Below are 17,214 nucleotides of genomic sequence, written 5' to 3'. Positions count from 1 at the left end.
GCAATTACTCTTCATCAATTGTAAAAAAGCGGAAAAAATTATGAATTTACGTATGGAACTGTCTGAAATATTATCTCGTGTATAAATAATACATTGTAGTAATTACTTCCTGTGCAAAAGCCAGTAGAACCGTATTTTCTTGAAGAAATTTCCTCCTTATGAAGAAACTCCAAGAATTATTAAGTAAAATGTGCAAGTGTGTAGTTTTTAATCAGTGCTATCAACAGAATTCGTAATTTGAATTGGAGTTACATCTATAATTACTTTTTAGCAATTGTGCAGCTTAATTGTACCTAGGCATCATAGTTGCGCAAGGATTAAAAATTAATGCAGGTGCCAAAAAGGTGTAAAGTGGACTTTGGAAAATTGATAAATCCTTTTTTTATGTTTTATTTATTCATATTGATTAGTACTTTTCCATTGTGATCTTCTCTAATAATTAATGGCAAAGTCGGAAAGCACTTGTTTTTAATTTTTAAAAGGTTTTTAATATTTTTGTTACAACACAACTGAAGCTTCTTCTTACATTTTATAATAATTTTCCAAATATATGAATGTCATGTAGCCATGCTAAAATAATAGCTAGACATATTATATTACAAAACAGGCAATTTATGAGGTTTATGCTTATAATTTATTCATCAAATGTGGCATTGGTGCATCAAGGAGAGCTTATATCTTACCAATCCATCTTGTTTTATTATGAAATGAAATAATTGAGTTTGCAATTCCACATACTTCTGTCGACCATTGAATTGCAAGAGTGGTAGGCCTAGGAGTGGGCAGTTGGAGGGATACAAAATTTCATTGGCAATTACAATTTTGCAACAGATGAATTTCATAATCTCCAACTTCTAAAATCATCAAGCCTTTGACATTTATAGTCAAAATAAATAATTAAGGTCAAAGTAATTTCAGTGGTTAACCTGTTTTATCTGCTTTTTTGATGCATTTTGTGGTGGACCAATATCTTATTAATGGTGTTAAATTGTACCATAAAATAGATTTGCTTCCTCTTGAATCAGTTGAAATATTGCTACAAAAATGTTTTGCACTTAGATGGCATTCATCTTTAATCACACCGCATTTAGTTTCAAAGAACTTAAGGGGTATCTACATAAGTTATATTGTATGTTTAAGAATAGAATACTGCTATTGCATTTCCCAGTTCTCTGTACAACTCTGGGGGTTGTATTACTGACTTCATCTTAAAGAAAGTGGGTTGGGATGTTAGGAGTTTGAAGGATCTGGCTCTGCACAAAAATAGGTATTGGAACACTTACCTTCTGTGGAAATCGCCTTCAGGGTAAAGTGGCATGGTAATATTTCTGTCATGAGTACAATCTCTTGATAGACAAAGGGAAAATAGGGGGGACTACCTAGAAGATTTACTTATCTAGAGATTTAAAACTTCGGGTTCTGGATGGGTTCGGATATAAAAGTTATTTTTTAAACGCTTATTAATATTTTTGTTACAACACAACTAAAGCTTCTTCTTACATTTTATAATAATTTTCCACAGATTTGAATGTTATCTACCCATGCCAATATATAGGCTAGACATTTTATATAACAAAACAAGCAATTTATGAGGATGCTGCTTATAATTTATTCATCAAATGTGGTATTTGTGCATCAAGGTGAGCTTATATCTTACCAATCCATCTTGTTTTATTATGAAATTAAATAATTGAGTTTACAATTCCACATACTTCTGTCGACCATTGACTTGCAGGAGTCGTAGGCCTAGGAGTAAGGAGTTGGAGGGATACAAAATTTCATTGGCAATTACATCTTTGCAACAGATGAATTTCAAAATCTCCAACTTCTCAAATAATGAAGCCATTGACATTTATAGTAAAAATAAATAATTAAGGTCAAAGTAATTTCAGTGGGCACTTTTGATGAGTTTCTTTGCAAAGGGAAATGTTAAGCTCTTATTTTTTACACATGTTTGGTGTTCTTTAATTCCTTCCTTAAATTTTCCATCCTGTAGTTTTTCAGTTCATTTTGGAAACAAATTTTTCCAGAGAATGACTAGCATCTTTTCTTATTTATATAAATATTTGGTTTCAATTCAACACTTATAATTTTGTATGATTCAACAATTTTGAATAATTCTCATTCAGTCATTGGAGAACGTCTGAGATTTATATTTTCACCACGTATATATCAAATGATAACCTAATACAATTCATTTTTTAAGATAGTATCTGTTCAAAATTTCTTATCCTTAAATGTTGAAATTAGCAAACATAATGTCTTTCTGTATTTTAGATTTTTTAGATTATTAATTGGTTTTGCTGTGATACCTAGCCCCACTATACGTAAATACAAATGATAATCCCTCGGATTAAAATGAAAATATTTTATGCCATAAGCATAAGATATTAGGACAAAAGCCCTGCTGTTTAATTTCAAATTGCAATTATGACAATAATTTTCATTCAATATAAATTGTTGATTTTTCACTCTACTTTAATTTTGATGTTTCTAGTCATATTTTTTATTATTTTCAACATTTTGAACAATTATGTGCATATCGCAATGAAATAGAGATGATGGATGTTAGAGAGCCAGAGGATATTGAAATTCCAAATTTGTCATGCCACAAATGAGGGATCAAGATGGTGCCGGGGCTAAGGTACTGGCTTCCCACCCTGAGAGAGCGGGTTCAAATCCCGGTGTTGTTGAATATTTTTCAGTGAAGGTATCTTGATCCCTACTTGAGGTGCTTTGTGGAGGGCACTTTGATTGAGTACGCCGTCCGTCGGATGGGAAGTTCAGCTGCAGAGCCCTTGGCGCCTTTCATAAAGAGCAGTCTAATGCCTGACACCGAGTTTCTCTCCACCCTTCATCCTTTCATGTCCATCCCCTAGGGCGCAAATGACCTCAGCTGTCAGTCACTTTGCCTTAAAACTACTACTACTGCCACAAATGTAATGCTATTTACCCAATTTAGTGGTATGAGTATTAATGAAAAAGATATATTTTTGGCAATATAGCCTAATAGCGATGGTCTTAACATGTAATTTCTTGGCAATGGAAAAGCAAAGTATTGAATTACAGCACAAAGTATAGGTGGTGTATTCTAATAGGTGTATGCAGTGATTTCCTCCCTAGTATACAATTGCCTAAATGTCTAATGACCAAATGACAAATACTGGCATTGACTTAAAAATTGTGTTTATATTGTATACATTAGATATGTACTTAGGAAAAAATTACAATAATTTCTTAAGCTTTGCCAAAGTAATTCCTCTGTGTTTTGACATGATTACCCCTCTGTCGGAGTCATTAATGTATTAGTTTTTAAAAGATATACTTATATATGGAAATATTTCATTCATGGAAACATTGATTCAATGGTAGTTTTTCATTTAATCTTGGATACATACAATTTGCCAAGAAACTGTCTAGCATCTAATCCTTATATAGTTAAAGTTATAGGGTCATTTGTTCAAAACATAATATTTTGAATGATTCCTGATAGCAGAAGAACGTGCATTTAGTCTCTGTGGAATGTCTAAGATTTGCATTTTACTTCAAATATGTCCAATGATAACCTAATATACATCATTTTTACTACCCAATATTTTTCCAAAATTCTCGTACATAAATGTTGAAACTGGCAACAGTCTAGTCATAATTTTTTTATTATTGTTCATCATTTTTAACAAACATGTGCAGATCACAGTGAAAAGGGAGAAGATGGATGTTGAAGAGTCAGAGGTTATTGAAATTCCAGCTAGCAAAGAGGAAGTGGACCACAATATTCAAATTCAGGAAGGGACTTCTGTTGAGGTAAGGGAAAAAGAAGAGCTTTTGTGCCATAATGACTGATGCTTAATTTTTGAAATCATGATTACCATGAGAAGAACATGCCTTAAATGTAATGCTATTTGCCCAAGTTAATGGTATAGGTCTTTATGAGCAAGACTTAGATTTTTTGCTATACAGGGTTTTATGTAATACCTTTCCTATGATGAAGGCCAAACTTTGCACCATTGCTCTTGATATAAGTCATGTATTCAAAAAAGTGAATGTTGTCATTTGTTTTTCTTAGGGTGACATAAGTTGTGCCCAGGATTAAAAAGCAAAGTGATATGCTAGGATAGGAATTGGCTATTGTGTAGAATGCCATGTACAAGGTTTGTGATAAAATTGTTGGGAAAAATTTTGTAAAGTTAAATTTTTGTGGTGTATGATGAAATGCCTTAAAATAAATGGACATCCATTTTGGGTGATGAAAACTTCTAAGCAGATGTTCTATACTATAAAGTTGCCCTGATAAGTGGATTTGGAGAGGTCTTTAAGAGAGTGAAGGAAAATTACTTTAATGAAACTTAGGGTCCTGTGAATGTGTCCTTTAAGGCAGGATTTGATTTTATGAACAGGAAATAGTTTGTGCCAGGTAAAGACTGTAACGGTGAATCAGAATTGTGAAGATGCTGTTTAGGTATTCTGTTACTCTGTAGCTGATAGGGCTGGATGCAATGTTCTGATACAATTTTATATTCTTGGTGTTTTCCCGGGATGACTTAGTTGTTCCTTCTCTTTATTCTTTTTAGCACCTCTAAGTACAAATCTAATTGTTCTCTCCCTGACAGAATAAATTTATTATTTGTAGCCAGGTATTTGATGCATTCAGTAAGCTTGGTTAGGCTATGATGCCTTAAATGAGAATTGCACTCGGATATGCATCATCTCTCAGTTCTTACTGTTCTTATACTTGCAGGTATTGAAAGGTTTTCAATCAACTTAACAGAGAGGTGGTCATCAAAAATTGGTTGTGGGAAGCAGGATGGTTAAGGATGGGATAATCAAGGATCATGATGGTTTTGGTAGAATAGTATTGGTTATGATGAAGAGGGAAAGGGTGGTGTTTCATTGACTGATGTACTTGGCAGGCCATAAATTACAGTAAACGCTATGTTAATGTTTTTGTGGTGCAGGTGATGTCAGGTTTAATTTGGTAATAAGCAAGTTGAGGGGTCTGAAAAAATGCCAGCATTTGCTGTTTGATTTGCTAACAGGGGCTTCAAAAAGACTGCTTGTGGGTAGACCTGAACTTGACTTAACATGACCTTGATGCAAATGACCTGCAAATATTATGGGAATTTAAAAAAGAGGGACAATATAATAATAAAAGTTTTGTACAATTAATCTTATTTATAATGGAAAAAAGTTCACTGATTGTTTAATTTTATGGTTTTTGGATTAGGAAATGATGAACAGGTAAGGGCTTTTCAGGTTGTTTGGTTTAGGAAGAGGAGTTTATTGGTTTAACGTTTGAGAATTTTATTATTCAGCCGTATTTCAGGGTACCCACTTTTTCTTAGAGAAGTAGCTGATCCCATTATTTTTATTGTAGTGTAGTGTCCTTTCAGGAACAGAAGCCACAGACTGAATAAGAAAAGGATGAACGATTTTGTTTGTGATGGATGGCCACAGTTGAAATAAATTTACTGTTGGTCAGTTTCATCCAGACTGAAGTGTTAAAATTTTTTTTCTAGATGTGAATGTTGATAGCTTGGAAAGTTATATTAGAGTCAGATATAAATGAATTGAAAGTTATTATGGAACAGAAGAAGGGAAAAGAAATGAAGGATGATGAAGTATGATGACAGTGTGACTAATGGAAGAAAATGTCTTTGATATAGCTGATGCTGGAGTACAGTTTGAGTGTTTTTCAATGGAGGAACTTATGTTCATGTTACACATAAATAGATAGGTATATGCCCGAGCGCATGCTATGATATGCAAGAGCAATAGGCGTGCCTATTTTACTGCATTTTACAATGGCAATTTGTAAAGTTAGGTCTTGTATTTTTTTATTTTGAAAATCGCATTTATTCTCAATTTTGTGTACATCATAAGAAAGCCTAAGGGTTTATAATTGCCTTGATAACCAATCAGGTTTTTCATCCTTGTAAGCAGCTTTTAATTACTGGAGTCATACCTTTTTCATGGCACAACATGAAGTTAACTGACAACTGCTTTTTGCACTTCCTTGTCTGACTTGAAATTCTGTCCTCCAAGGCATGTTATGAGAACAGAAAACAATTGGTAGTCACTGAGGAAAATGTCCAGGCTTTTAGGAGGTTATGATGTAATGATATTCCTGCGAAATTCATTCATCGAACCTTCATTCATCAATCTTCACATCAAATGACCAGCCAAAGTAGGCTGGTCATTTGATGTGAAGTCATGTGCGCATGTATTGTCATGATGCAAACACACTCCTTTGATGAGACAAATTGATGTAACCAAGAACCTTTGGCATAATATTCTGCACGGAGAAGTAGCCACACTATTCATTAAGGCCTGTTCTATCTCATAAAGAATAATTTCCTGGTTATAATGGGCACACTTGTCAATTAAGGCCATCGCTGATTCCAGCTAATTCAGCCATCCTAATGGCTGCTAATCTAGGAAATATTCCCAGCATCCAACAACATCCTGCATTTTAATCAGCATGTTTTCAACTTCAACAGTCTTTACAACTCTCAACATACTCTTTCACTGAATGAAAATGCATTTATATTGGGGATTATTAGTAGTCATCAGTTGGCTTCCTCGTATAGCAGGAAGAAGGTATGATGCTGGTATTAACAGCAGCCTAAAAGGATGTAAAGAGTGATTGATCATCAAGGTGACAATGTAGGAAAATATCTAAATGCTCAACCTTTCCAAAGATGTATGCAACATTGAGAATAAATATCATTTTTCAGGAAAAAAATAAAGCACCCTACTTTTTGAATCATCCTCGTATATGCAGATATAATTTGTCCTTAAATTGGAAGGAATTTTGGATGCAGACAGGTTGGGTCAGTTGGAAGAGGAAATAAATGGATGGGGTTTGTTGTGTTTTCAGGGAGGAGTTATACTTCAGGGAAGGGTTATATCTTCTTTTAAGCCTTCTTCCCTCAGGGAATGTAATGTATACTGGTGCCTTGAGAATTCCCTGACTGTCCTGTTACATTCCCTTAAGTGTCAATGTTCCATTAAGTGGTACAAATTTTGCAAACAAGAAGGGTTTGAATTGGCTATGGGTTGAAGGTTGTGGCCTATTAACTTCAAGATTTGTTCATCAGGTAAGATAAAAGCCATATTGACTGCGAGTGAGAGGCTAAAAACTAATGGAAGGGAGAATATTAAGTGAAACGAGGATAAGGTAACAAAAAGATAAGAATTTTGGATTGAGTGAAGGGAAGAAGTAGTAAGAGATGAAGAGGGACTTGATGTAAAGTATGTCACTGGATTTTGTTTTATTAGCAGTCCAAAATATTTATTTGATAGTCATGTATATCCATAATCTGCCTTAACTGGAATTACCTAAACAAAATTATATTGCATATTAAGTTAGTACTTGTTCGCCAAGTGTACAGCTTTGGTTGCTGGCTTCTTGTTATCTGTTCAATAAGACAGAGACCATAGGAATATTAAGTCTCAAGAGGCATTTCTAATCATCACATTTTATTTTTTTAAAGGAAGAGGTTTAAAATGTATTTTACTGTATAGAGTCATATACAGTTACTTCACTTCTCTACAGAACAGGCTGACACAACTTCACAGCAAGTCTTTCATAATCTCTGCATACATTAATCCTATCATCCTAACAATGCTAGCAAATTGTTTGAAGAAAAAATTTATATTCAAGAGGTATTGGCCAAAATATTATTTATTATAGTATTATATGATGTAAACAAGTTAAAATTTTTTAAATCTTAATTTCAAATATAGGCATGTTTAAAAGAAACATTTTTCATGGATATCCTGAAAATATGTTTTTTATTTGATCTTGCAGGATAATTTGGGAGATGCAGAGATAAGTATGCCCTCTGAAGAGGAAGTGAGCATTAAGGAAGACTATGATACTGAAATTCCTCTGATAGAGATAAGACTGGAAGGAGAGGTGTTGCAGGAACAAGGTAAGGAGAGCTAAGGACTGTGCTGTCACTTCACTTCTTATACTTTCTGGTGTAGTACAACTATTGCTGATTAACCCTTGCAGTATTACTAATGTATTTTGGAAAAACTGGGTTAACTTTATGTAATTGTATTAAAAATAATTGAAAGGCCATTTAAAATAGTAGGATATATTGCAAAAAATATGATAATATAATCATCTTTTTTGCAGTTATTTATTAATATATTTAATATTATTTATTAAGCTACTCAGACTAGTTCTTTTAATAATCTTGCTGTATTTTCAAGCCTTTTCTTTGTTTTGCTTGATTATTCTGGTTTTAAATTTAATCAGTTAGGAATTATAAATGAAATAACCCAAAACAACCATTTTCACTTTCAATATCTTATGTTTTTCCCCAAGTAAGATCTAAACATAGTGTGAAAGGCTGAGTTTAGCTCCCTGTAACTTCTTTAGGTTTCCCAGGCTCACAAGAGCCTTGATAGGAAAGCACTTGACACTGAGGAAGTTAAACCAAAATTCCTAGAAAGCCTAATTCAGGTCAGCTTTGATGATTATTTGATGACATACTTTGTTCCTGGGATTTAAGCACAGCTGATGTTGCTAAAATGCATACATAGAGTGATGAATTTCTACAGGAAAAGACTAGACATACAATTGTATGCAAATGCATGTACACATATGTGATTGAATGTGAACATGCATATCTTTAATTATTTTTTTACATTAATGAGTGTATTTTAACTGGTGAAAACAATTTTTTCATCAAAGTATTTGTTTTTTAATGAATGTATACTTTACCTTATCCTTTAAATCTTTCAGATAAACACCAAAAACAAGTTAATGCAGGGGAAGATGCTTCAGCCTCTCAAAGGTATATGTGTGAAATTTGCTACAAGGTATTTGAACAAAAGGACCTTCTCAAAGATCATGTAATGCATAAGCATCTTAAGAAGATGATGCAATTCAGATGTGATGTTTGTTTGGAGGCATTTAAGAGAAAAATTGACCTCGCAAGTCATATCAAATTGGTGCATGCTCTTAAGAAGAAGCACCAATGTGAATTCTGCTCTAAAAACTTTTTACACTCAAGTAAACTCAAAATTCACATGTCAACGCATACTGGGGAAAAGCCATTTCAATGTGCATCGTGTTTAAAAGATTTAGCTGGAAAGACATTTACAGATGCACGTGTTGACGCACACTGAAAAAGTGCAACATAGATGTAATATCTGTTCTAAAGTATTTAAACGTATTAATAATCTTAAGAGGCACATGCTGACACACTCTGGTGAAAGGAAATACAAGTGTGGCATATGTCAGAAAATGTTTACCCAAAATGGTCATCTAAAGACTCATATGTTGATGCATACTGGCAATAAACCGTACAACTGTCAAATTTGTTCTCAACCATTTGCTACAAGAAGTCATCTAAAGGGCCACATGCTGATACACACTGGTGAAAGGCCATACAAATGCCAGGTATGCTCAAAAGCATTCGCTCAGAGTGGTAAACTAAAGTCACACATGATGACACACACTGGTAAAAAGCCGTACAAGTGCAACATCTGTTCAAAAGCATTCATCCAGAGAACCAATCTAAAGTCACACATGAATACACACACTGGTGAAAAGCCTCACAAGTGTATCATTTGTTTGAAAGCATTTTCTACAAGAAGTTATCTAAAGGGCCACATGCTGGCACACACTGATGAAAAGCCACAAAAGTGTAACATCTGTTCAAAAGCATTCATTAAGCGTAGTCATCTAATGTCACACATGATAACACACTCTGAAAAATGATACTGAAAATGTATAATATACATAATGAATGAAATATGTCCATCAATCATGCAAGGATATTTATTAATAAGTTCATTTCTGTGCTATCTATTATGTTCAATTTGTACAACAAGGCAAAACATATGTCTAATGCCTTTTTGCCTGGTAATTTAACTGCTCTCATATTCATTGAGGAATAAGATGATGAGATAAATATAATGCAAAGTTGGTTGTGTAAGAGAAAAATACAAACTTTTTTGTTTACAGGACATTTGCAGTGTATTTGTTTTCTCTTTGGCTTGTCAGTAAGTGTGAAAAGCCTATGTTTGGCAGGGTTTAGATGTCAAGGATGTTACTGAAGAAAAAAATATGCAAAAGTTTGGCAGTTTGTTGAACGTTGATGGAGAATAAATTGTTCCATGATGCCTATGAAAGTAAGATGAAACAAGACATCTGTCTTTAATCACACAGCATTTGGTTTAAAAGAAGTGATGGTATGTTTATATAGTTGCCTATATGTTAATACTGGAATGCTGTAAAGGTATTTCCTGATTGCATTGCTGACGTCATCTATGGGAAAGTGGACTGGGATGTGAAGAGTTTGGAGCATTTGGTTTTGCATACAAATTGTGATTATAACCCTGTTACCTTCTGCTGAAGTTTCATTCAGGATAACGAGGCATTGAGCTATTTCAGTCTGCAACACCCTCTGTTTATGGAAAAGCTGGAAATAGGGGGGTCTATTCTAAAATTTCACCTATGTAGACATTTTGAGCTAGATTAGCTCATATTTCACCTGAAACTTATGCTGCTTAGTAGGAAAAATTGGCTTAGTTGAGAATATTATGGAAGTTGTTAATAATAGGGGTTTGATAGAGTGGGTTTGGATATCCCTTTGGAAAACTAAGAGCATTTTACTTTGGTTTCATTGATTTTGAACCACAGGCTTCCAAAATCTGCTATTTGGATGAATGTTATGGTGGACCAATATCTCATTCATGTTGTTAAATTGTAGCACAAAATTGGTTGGCTTCTTCTTCAATCAGTTGAAATATTGCTACAAAAATGTTTTCCACTTAGCTGATATCCATCTTTAATCACACTGCATTTAGTTTGGAAGAACTTAAGGTGTAAAGGGATGAATTGTGATAAATGAAAAATGAACGCCCAAGAAAAAATAACATGAACAATACCTAACACAAAACACATTCATAATCGTCCACACCCACAATTCATCAAATCCCTCATCACCACAAGAAACTCTTCTCACAAACTTTGGCAACAAACCCAACTTCACCAACAAAAACACGAATACACGCATTTAAGCAACACAATAAAACAAGAACTCCATAAGATCAGAGCCAAAGAATGGGAGTCACACCTTTCCACACTAAACTTTGAGACAATTCCCTCTGGAAAATAACACGCTCACTGAGAAAACCCTCCCTTAAAACACAATAACAACTACATTTTTGATCCTAAACGTAAAACCGAAATTCAAGCAGACATACTACAATAAACAATGACTCTTAATTCGGCATCATCAAAAATAGACAATAAAATAGACAAAACCCTTCGCTTTCTACCACATAACCCCCCTGACTTAACTCCGATAACGGACTCCTCTGAAATAAAACAAATAATAAAATCTTTTCCTTCCAAGAAATCCCCTGCACTCAACAAAATCTCCAATAAATTATTAAAATCTGGGCTGAAAGAAATTTTAGTTTATTTATTTCAACAGGAAACACATAAGCAATGTACTGCAAAAATAGGTCTAAACAAACTACTTTTAAAGATTAAGTTGAAACTGGTCTAAGGACATATCCAGACAGAAATCCTAAATTTTTCTCATTAAGGAATATGAACTATGGGCCTTATACAGAGCATTTAAGCCACTTGTATCATTCCATTTCATACTGTTAGAAGTTTCTTTATCTTAATGAGGTTTTTCCTCATTAAAGCAGCTGTATTTCTACAACCTCAGTGAAGTAACTGCTCATACCTAATTAAGAAATTATATGCATCACTTAAATTCCATAGCAGCACCCTGTTTAAATTCTATTGCTAAAGCACTAATACAGGTCCAAATATTTGCATTTCTTAAAATATACTGAACAAATGAAATGACCTCTAACCTACAAATGAGAGATGAGGAGGTATGTCACCAGGAGTGTTTCTGAAGTTTATTCTTTCTGTTGTACAAGGATATATTTGCATTAGTTATCAGCCTACCCTTTTTATATCTAATTACACATACATTTCAACAGATTTAATTAGCTTCCTAGAGACAAGTGATGAGCAGAAAAGCTCTTAAAAATGTGACCCAATAAATAGTTTTAAATTTGGCAAACTTATGATACAATAAATCTTTATAGGAATAGTGGGTACTGGAAATCTATCATAAATATCTTTAGAATGTTCAAATTATATACTTGAGGACCATCTCATTCAAAATGCATTGCTATCTTCATAGATTAATGACATTGATTCGAGTTGACAGTTGAAACCAGCTTTAAATACAATTTCTTTTGAAAACAATACGACTGATAAAATTTATATGATAGGGGTCTCCAATTACCATTATAATGCTTATTAAGAAAGAGGTGTTGATCAAACAGGGCAACTGTGATTTAGGAGCCCTAAAGAGAGTATGCATATAACTTTGATGTCATGGAGCATTGTGGTCCAAAGATAATTATATAAGTATGTATATATATATGAAAATACACATAAATATATATATATATACTACCTTGATCAAAAAGTTCCCGGAATAACCACCATGTGGCGCTCCCATCGTTCCGATTTGTGTTCTGTTTTTTTGTTAAATTGGTACATCTGTTGTTGATATTCCCTTCCCATTTGCAAAAGTTACGGTCGGTTTTCGGTATGTCCATCAGTGCTTCCTGCGATTTTTCCATTACTTCCTCTCGGCTGCTAAAACGCGTTCCCCGTAATGGTTTTTTAACTCGATTGAACAGGAAGAAGTCACAGGGAGCCAAATCAGGTGAATTCGGTGGCTTTTGGATGGTATTTGTTGCATTTTTCGTCAAAAAATTACGAATAATGATAGCACTGTGCGACGGTGCGTTATCATGGTGCAAAATCCACGAGTTTTCTGCCCACATTTCTGGTCTCTTTCGGCGAATTGCTTCATGCAAACGTCTCATAACGCCCAAATAATACTCTTTGTTTACTGTCTGGCCTTCTGGCAAAAATTCATGATGCACTACACCGTTGTAATCCATGAAAACCGTCAGCATTGCCTTCTTTTTTGACTGAAAACGACGTGGTTTTTTTGGTCTCGGCTCATTTGGTGAACGCCACTCACTTGCCTGATGTCTGGATTGCGTGTCGTACTCATAAACCCACGTCTCGTCTCCAGTAATGATCCTTTTGATGAATGTGGGATCGGATTCAGCCTCGCAAATCATGTCTTTTGCGACGTCAACACGGTCTCTTTTTTGCATGAAATTGAGGTCTTTTGGCACCAACATTGCTGCTACACGACGGAAACCCAAATCATTAACCACAATGTCTTGGGCTGATCCATAGGCAATGTTCAAGTCCTCCGCTATTTCTCTGATGGTTAATTTGCGGTTATTGACCAACATTTCTTTTACTTTATCAATTTTTTCACCGACTTTCGATGTCGATGGTCTGCCACTGCGTTCATCATCTTCGATTGACTCACGACCACTTCTGAACCGCTCGTGCCACTGGTAAACGACCGTTTTTTTAGAGAATCGTTGCCGAAACACTTTTCCAACATTTCCAACGTCCGTGCGCCACTAAATCCGTTTTTTACGCAAAATTTAATACAAGTTCGTTGTTGCAAATTTAAATCCATTTCTGCAATTGTAAAAAATCGCCAACACACACAGAGATATATGTACTCTTGGCTACGTAACTTTTGCAAATGTCAAGTTATGACACTAAGATTTAAAGGGAATATCAACAACAGATGTACCAATTTAACAAAAAAAACAGAACTCAAATCGGAACGATGGGAGCGCCACACGGTGGTTATTCCGGGAACTTTTTGTTCAAGGTAGTATATGAAGTGAAAACGTAAATCTCAGACATTCCACAATGACTAAATGCACCTTGTTCTGCTATCAGGAATCATTCAAAATAATATGTTTTGAACAAATGACCCTATAACTTTAACTATATAAGGATTAGATGCTAGTAATTTTCTTGGCAATTTGTATGTTTACCGAAGATTAAATAAAAAAACTACCATTGGGACAATGTTTACGTAAATGAAATATTTCCTTATAAAAATTCACCTTTTAAAAACTAATACATTAATGAATCTGAGAGAGGGATAAACATACCCAAATACAGAGGAATTACTTTGGCAATGCATTGGAAATGATTGAATTTATATCAAATTATGTATACAAAGCATAAAAAATGAATGCTATGATATGATGATGAAATATACCATAATTGTAATCAGAATAAAACGCATCAAAGAAAGCCAGTACTCTTACGCATGCTCTTTAATAAACAATTCAGTATTCAATTTTTTCCTACGTACATATCTTATGTATACAATATTCGCAATTTTTAAGTCATTTCCCGTATTGGCCATTTGGTCATTAAACCTTTAGGCATTTCTACATTAGGGAGGAAATACATTTAATATGAACACTTTTCAATCAATCAATTTACCTTACTTTCCCTATCGCATACTGTTATCAAGGAAATAGCTCACTATGAACATTATGAAATAAAAACACAAAACTCACCTTTGCGCGACTGATATTTCTATCTTCCTGCTTCTTTTCCGTTTGCCTCTCCAATAAAAGATTGTTTTCGTAGCATTGCTGCTTGAACATATAGAAATCGGTCAGCATTTTAAAGCACTGATAGCAAATAAACCACGGGTTGATTCTATCCATCACTACCTACGAAAACAAGATTATCAAGGTAATAAACCCCACACATCATCCCTCAACGGAACTCCATTCATGTACTACTACTCTACTCTGATCCAAAACTGGGAAACTTTCGTGGCAAAATTACGATAACAGCGTCTTGATGGATAAGTAAACACGTAAATGATGGCCTACTTTCAATTCCAATAACTCTTCTATTGCTTCCCGGACCAACTGCTCGGCATCATCGTTTTCACTAAAAATATTTGTCAACCGACCACCACGGCCAAGACATAATCTACACCTTAAACTTTCTTGTCGTGGCATCTTCGTAACACTTAAAACTGTCAACAATAAAAACACGTAAGCAATAGATTCCAAAATGGCCGACTACGTATCGATGAGTCGTTCGTTCTGAATCGATTCCGAAGTGGGAGTTTGAGAATCGTTCTCGTTTTGTTTTGCCCTAAGTCATCACCAAATTCAAATACATTTCCACTTCTTAAAATTATTGCATCTCTCACCTAATTGAGTGTAATCATCCTTATCAAAAAAAATTAAACTGTCGAAATAGCAAGAGTTTAAAATAGTATTTGGTTACCTAAAAATTACAATTCAAAAATAATATTACATTGTTCGAGGCATCAGGGTATACTTTATTTATTATTTATACGTTGACCAACAAGTTTAATCCTTTTAAAATGATATTGCAATAACACAGCTGAGTTTTCGGATAAAACATTTCCTAAAAGCGTCACTATTCAGAGTGAAAAAAATATTCATGAACTCATTTATGGCATAAATTTATTTTAATGTATTAATGAATCAAGCACGAATTACTTAATATGGTATATTTAGTTGGAAACCATGGCATGGATTCTTAAATATTCAACGACTGTTAGCCAAAAGTCAAAGGATTTGATATAATTAAAAAAAGGAAATTTCAATTGCTCTGTTTTTAATGATTTTAATCAGACCATTTAAATTGATAGTTCTTTTCCTGAGAACAAAGAATTTGGTATTTTCCTTGTGCCCAGTAGTATGCTAAATATATTACGTTAGTAATGTGAATTAATTAATTCCAGGTTTTCGTTAGCTATCAAGAGGCAAATCCAAAGTCATGTTTGAATTTATAATTATACCTTTTTAGTAAAGGGTAAAAATTAATATTAAGATGTTTCCTAACCTGTTTACATCAGTAAACATGTGCTAATAATCCAGGTTTTAATGGCAGTTCTGAGTTAATATAATAATGAATAATAAATTCGTATATATGCATTTTCATTGGAATATTACTGAATTAATGATTTCATCCATCATAAAAAAGTATTTCTGATGCATCCTTTGGATTTCTCCCAAACAATTCTTAAAATCCTCCCATTTCTGTCCGGTTTCAATCCTGTCTGCCTAAATTCCTGCACTTTCCTCCTCCATACTCATATTACAAAAGGCTCCAATGAACGCCTATTATACATTTAACAGGACAGGTGACAATAGAAGAGACGGCATGCCACAGTCACACTCCTAAAGCTGCTCATACTGACTCTTCTATCCCCATGCGCCCTTGATATTAGTCTCAGACATGGACAGTATGTGGAATAGCTTTCTTTCTCATCTGTGATATGATGATTAGATACTTTTCCCACCCACTTTCCTATAATCAAAGGTAGGAGTTCGTTATTATGCATTTCATACGATCAGATTTTTCCATAATCTCAACATAATAGTATAATGGCTCTATGATTTAATATTAAGATACTCTAGCTCCCAGATTTTCCTATGCCCATTACTAGTTTATAACTATTACAGCTGTTCATCAAGTGAGACTGATTTCATGAGTATGACAATATGATATTCACCTAAAAACGTACATATTTTTGACAAGTATGTATGATCATATCCGAATGAATTTAAAAAAAGTTTACCTCAGGTTAATGAATGCATAAATAATATTAGCATGAAGTCATTCGTCTATATTGGAATATAGGTCATAATATTTTTCGAATATCAGAAACGGGGACGCCAACTATCGAATAATATATTTTGACGAGTATTCTTAAAGAAACCTAATGAAAAATACGGGACAGTAGAACTTATAATATAATTTCTTTATTCTAGGCTTACGACGGCTGTTAGATGCCTGTATTATTGGTTAATCTTGAATGATTGCATCGTAAACAATGCTTATTGTAAATCATTTGACACGGATCTTTGAAATTAAAAGAACGGAACAGAAATGTTTTCCTTCATTTATCTCTATGTCTATTCAAATGGATATTTCATGGATACTACAAAAGCTCATAAATATCTTAAGAAAGGCGGATCCCGATTTTCTATGACTCAATCTTGAATTAAATCTGAGAATTCGCGAGAAAGGTTTTCATATGTGTGATCTGGAATAAGATCCTCTCTTCTAACAACAAACCCATTCCCTTTCCATTCAAAACAACTTCGTAACAAATGAAGTACGAAATGCAAGTGGCCAGCAGACGAGTTACGTAATTTGTGTGTTATTGCTATGTTGAAGACTTGAAATGCTGTGTGAAGTCATGTTTGAAAAACGGCTTTGTACTTCTATAGTTTGTTTTTAGGTCATTTTTTCTGCATACA

General features: G+C 34.0%; 1 protein-coding gene across 1 annotated transcript in view; it reads left to right on the top strand.

Annotated features, from left to right (window-relative positions):
- Positions 1-10,057, top strand: part of LOC139688593 (zinc finger protein 271-like) — a 47,453-nt gene extending 37,396 nt beyond the window's left edge. The window contains 2 exon segments of the mRNA XM_071586135.1: positions 7,811-7,934; positions 9,177-10,057. Coding sequence (XP_071442236.1) covers positions 7,811-7,934; positions 9,177-9,736 — 684 coding nt within the window. The 3' untranslated portion in view covers positions 9,737-10,057.
- The last annotated feature ends 7,157 nt before the right edge of the window (positions 10,058-17,214 follow it).

Source organism: Hetaerina americana, unplaced genomic scaffold, assembly GCF_022747635.1.
Source record: "Hetaerina americana unplaced genomic scaffold, ioHetAmer1.1.p SCAF_200, whole genome shotgun sequence".
In the NCBI taxonomy this organism is placed as follows: domain Eukaryota; kingdom Metazoa; phylum Arthropoda; class Insecta; order Odonata; family Calopterygidae; genus Hetaerina; species Hetaerina americana.
The sequence above is the reverse complement of the archived record's forward strand: the minus strand, read 5'-3'. Positions and strand labels throughout refer to the sequence as shown.